Source organism: Malurus melanocephalus, unplaced genomic scaffold (assembly GCF_030028575.1).
Source record: "Malurus melanocephalus ecotype Western Australia unplaced genomic scaffold, MMel_1.1 scaffold_966, whole genome shotgun sequence".
Lineage (NCBI taxonomy): Eukaryota > Metazoa > Chordata > Aves > Passeriformes > Maluridae > Malurus > Malurus melanocephalus.
The window spans coordinates 17,659-22,619 of record NW_026624198.1 but is presented as its reverse complement, the minus strand read 5'-3'; the positions used below and the strand labels follow the sequence as shown (position 1 = coordinate 22,619).

At 41.2% G+C, this 4,961-nt stretch overlaps 1 protein-coding gene across 1 annotated transcript in view; it reads left to right on the top strand.

The window, feature by feature from the left end:
• The window catches only part of LOC130585801 (ATPase family AAA domain-containing protein 3-like), a 29,741-nt gene that overhangs the window by 11,158 nt on the left and 13,622 nt on the right, over window positions 1-4,961 (top strand). The window contains exons 11-13 of the mRNA XM_057386434.1: window positions 621-745; window positions 3,026-3,077; window positions 3,942-4,012. Coding sequence (XP_057242417.1) covers window positions 621-745; window positions 3,026-3,077; window positions 3,942-4,012 — 248 coding nt within the window. The remainder of the gene's footprint in view (window positions 1-620; window positions 746-3,025; window positions 3,078-3,941; window positions 4,013-4,961) is intronic.

Genomic DNA, 4,961 nt, shown 5'->3' with positions numbered 1-4,961 from the left:
AGGCAGAATCCCCCTTGGCAGATGGGATTTGTGGGAATCACAACAGCAGCACTTCACATCCACCTCTGTTGGTTTTGTGCCCTCATCTAAATTGTTTTATTTGTGCTGTTGCTCACAGTCCCAGAGCAGACAGGCATGGCTCCCTGTGCAGATATACTGCAGGATGATTTTTACATGGATTTGAGACAGAATTTGTTTTTTTTCTTTGCTCTTCAGTGCTTATCCACAAAATCTGAGGTTTCACCAACTTTTTAACAGTGGCAGATTTGACAAACTGATGCAAGCTGCATTTTTTTTATCCCTTTCCAGTACATTAAACTCCTATCCCAGTAGTTTTCTGAGGGCATGACACTTAAAAATTTCTATGGCATTTGGATTTCTAAAGCCACCCTAGTTTGGATTTCTAAAGCCAGGAGAGATGAAAAAAAATGGAAAATGGAAAAAATAAAAAATAAAAAAACAAAGTTGCCACTAAGTGAGACAAGAACATAAAGAAGACAATACTTCCCCTCTGCAAATAATCACACTAACAGAACTAAATTGTTTTATTCTCTCCTTGTTTTCCATGGCCTTGCAGTGAAATAAAAGTGTTTAATTTGTTGTTTTTTGTTTCCTTGCAGAAATTAGCTGTGCACTCGGGGATGGATTATGCYATCATGACAGGAGGGGACGTGGCCCCCATGGGCAGGGAAGGGGTCACAGCCATGCACAAACTCTTTGACTGGGCCAACACCAGCAGGAGAGGGTAAGTTGAGCTTCCCTGGAATCCTGAATTTGGGTTCTTGCTCAAAAAAAAAAAAAAATAAAATCATCACAACAACTTCAAACTCATCACAACGAAAATCACATCCCAGCCAGAGTGGCTGTTATTGAGTGGGATAACACTGAGCAACAGCACCTCTGAARTTTTCTTAGAATGGGTGAATCCTTGCTAATTAATAATACTAAAAAAGCTGAAAACCTTTGCTTTTTTTGTTCCCTTTTCACACCAGCTTTCCCAGATCTGTCATAACTTGATTTTCTGATCTCACCAAGCAGGAGGAGAGTTCCTGCCCACTTGAAAGCTGGGACACATTTTCTTCAGGGTGAATAATGTTCTGACAGTAATTAGAAGGTTTAGCACAAATCAGGTGTTTACACTCTGATATTCTATTCCCTGTTGCAACTGCTCGGATTTTAAGCACTGGTAGTGTTTGGATCCAGTTTCTTGATTATTTTTRAGTCTCAAGCAGAAGTGAATTAAAAGAAATTAAAGAAGATAAGGAGGAAACAGATTGCCATCAGGTGTAAAAATCACAAATTGCTGTGCTTTTTTAATCACTTTTAAAGCAAATTTTTTTCTGCAGAGAAGCCTCATATCTAGGCTCAATATTAAAGAAGATAAGGAGGAAACAGATTGCCATCAGGTGTAAAAATCACAAATTGCTGTGTTTTTTAAATCACTTTTAAAGCAGTTTTTTTTCTCGTGTCTAGGCTCAATCTTGGCTCTCTGATTTTGGAGGAATGTGCAGTTAATTTGCTCACACTGATAGAAATGGATTTTTGCAGGGCAGAGGTAGCTGAGGAGTTGCTTTTTCCAGCCAGGATGTTCAAATTCAATATTGAACTTGCTCTGGGTGTCACTTGGGGTTTTGTGCTGGTTTGATCTCAGATTTGTAATGGGGCTGCCCAGTGATTGATGTGTTCTCTGATTGCCTGAGATGGGCATTATCCTGCAGTGTCTCTTTTAATCCCTGYTTCATTCATCACCTGAATGTTTCTATTTCCCCTTACAAAACAAAGAAAAAAAATCAGAGAAATCTCCTAAGGATTTAAATGTTTTAAACTTCTGTCCTGAGGAGCTATAGAAGAGAAGGAGTTAGAATTTAAGTGAGCTTAGAATTTAAGTGAGAAGTTGGAAAAGATGAGAGGATACTCAGCTGGATGCTTTCATTAAAGAATTCTTTTCCAGCACTGCCTGGGTCTGAATTTCTCTGCCCTGATAAAAATTTCTGTGAATTTGAGCTTCATGCACTTCCTGATCAAAGCTTCYCTGTGTCCATACACATCAATATTCTCACCTCCAGTAGCATTGAAGTGTTTAAGCAGATTTAATTCTGAATTAAATCTGTTAAAGCTGTTTTTGTTGCCTTTATTAGCTGAAAATTGTGATAACAGCCACTTCTCTGCAGAGAATATTTGAGAGAAGCTGGGGCTGAGTGGAAAATGTTAACAGGCCTGAAATGCCCTGGAAAAAAAAAAAGCTGAGTTTGAAGTTGTGACAGCTTTATGAGCAACCTGGTTCTGTTATTGATAAACATCTTTTACAGGCTCAGTCTCTCGGGAAGAGCGCTGCCCTTGGGTTAGAAGTGAATTTATTTTGGTGAATAATTCATGGACTTTATTAATTCACTTCTCCACAGGTAGTAAAACCATTACATTCGTGCTGCTGTGGTTTGGAAAAGAAAAAACCTCACAAAATAACGAAGCTGAGGCTGAGGAGAGGAGTCTGGGTTGAGCTTTTTGGAGCAGCACAAGGAGGAAAAATGGCAGGGAGGTGTCATTGYCACCAAGATTTCTGCACTGTGCCCTTGCACACATCTCTCTCAAGAGGAGGGAATGCTAAAATAAGCATTTTCAGGCTTTAGCAGCTCTAAATTGCTCTGTTAGGTCTAAATTTCAATGATCTACTGCAGCTTGGCAATAGCACCCCAGCCCTGCCAACCACAAACCGTGCTTACAAAAACTCAAAAATCCAGATAAGTTCAAGATCCTCAGCCCTAAATTTACTTCAATTTAATTCTGAACAGCAGCAAACACCACTCCAGAGTTCTGGGGGCAGATTTATGGCCTGAAGTGTCTGAAATGAATCCATTTTCACCCACTGGGCTGGCCCAGCATGCTGTGGACAGCTTGGGCTGTGCAGTGCTGCTCAAAGAAATGAATTTGTGCAATCTTTGGGTGTTGCAGGAATATCCTGGAGCTGCCTGAGCCTCACTCATCCATGTCCTGTTATTGTGTAGTGTTTTTTCTTTTTTTTTTGCAGCCTGCTGCTGTTCGTGGACGAGGCAGAYGCGTTCCTGAGGAAAAGGGCAACGGTGAGTGCTCGGTGTGTGTGTCCCTRTTCCTGCTGCAGCTTCCTTCACTCTGATTTTGTGCCTTCCATGGGCAAAAAGGAAAGCTGGCAGTGCCTCAGCTGATGGAGAGATAAGAAATCAGTGTTATGTAGAGCACCTCGAGGCTGGTTGTGAATTCCTGCCTGTAAAAAATGGGTGGTGYGATCTTGGTGGGGGTTTGCAGCAGGAAAGTAGGAGGGAGAAGTCATATCTTGAAAACAAAAGAAGGTTGTTCACCTTTCAGGATTTGGGTTTTGTCCCCACAAATGTTTATCTTTGAACATTTTCATTACAAAACTTTTTGCTCCTTTAACAAAGTTACAGCAGCACCTTCCCCTGTAGAAATAATTTGCGTTTCCAGAATCGGTCACCACATTGTAAATTCAATCTGGACCTGCCCCTTAAACCCCAAAAATCAATTTAAARAGCTCTCTAGGAGGTTCTTTTGAATGTGTGAGTGGTTCCTTTGCTGTGGTTTGTTTTCCTGTAAGTATCACACTAAACCCAGCTAAAACAGTGTCCAGCAGGGAAAGCCACCTGGGCCAGGGGTTTGGAATCAAGAAAATCACTGGTTGAGCGTGGATAAATCTGTAATCTCCTGGAAATTTTAGTTGCTAACCATTTCCCTTGAATTATAAATTGATGTTTTTTTTTCCTGGGATTATAAATTGATGTTTTCTCCCCAGGATTATAAATTGATGTTTTTTCCCCAAGGTGTTTTGGATTCTACTGTAATGCAGGTGCCTGACAATAACAGAGCTCCCTTTGTCCAAAATTCTGCTTAAAGCTGAGCTGGCTGCAGTCCCCAGCAGCTGATCCTCCCTCCTCTGAATTTCATCTTTGCAGGAGAAAATCAGTGAAGATCTCAGAGCAACTCTAAATGCATTTCTGCACAGAACGGGGCAGCACAGCAACAAGTGAGTATCTCCTTTCAGCAGCTGCTGTTTCCCTGGATTGAGGAAAATCCCTAAAGGGTTTYTGGTGTACAAATGGAAATTGGAAATGATCTGTTCTGCTGAGGGATTTTAAAAAATCTGCAGAGAATATTCCCTTTCCAGTTTATGTACCAAATGTAGCTTGCTCCTCCTTTAACTTTCCCTGGTGCTTGGAAATCAGAACAGTAGGAAAATTTTTTCCTGAAACTGGGATGATATTTGGACATCTCAAGTGTTTTAATGTGTGTTTTCTTTCTTGGGAAGTTCCTGTTTACATGAGGCCCATTAAAATTGCTACCACAGARGAGAACTCTGAGTTCATCCTGCCTGGGTGCTTCGTGTTCCCTGGAAAAACACTTCAGTGGTGCTCCTTGGAGCTGCTGCTCCTCTGCAGTGACCTCTCCCCATCCTGTGCCTGTGTGGGCAGGAGCTTTGAGGCACAGCAGTTTCCAGCTGACTCCATTTCTTCTCATCTTTCTCCATCCCTTTCCATTTTTGTCCATTCCTTTCCATCTTTCTCCATTCTTTTCCATCTTTCTCCGTTCCTTTCCATATTTCTCCATTCCTTTCAATTTTTCTCCATTCCTTTCCATCTGGCTCCATTCCTTTCCATCTTTCTCTCTTCCTTTCCATCCATTCCTTTCCAACTTTCTCCATCCCTTTCCATCCATTCCTTTCCAACTTTCTCCATCCCTTTCCATCCATTCCTTTCCAACTTTCTCCATCCCTTTCCATCCATTCCTTTCCATCTTTCTCCATTCTTTTCCATCTTTCTCCATTTCCATTTTTCTCCACTCCTTTCCATCTTTTTCCACTCCTTTCCATCCTTCTCCATTCCTTCCCATCTTTCTCCATTCCTTTCTATCTTTCTCCATTTCCATTTTTCTCCGTTCCTTTCCATCTTTCTCCACTCCTTTCCACCTTTTTCCAT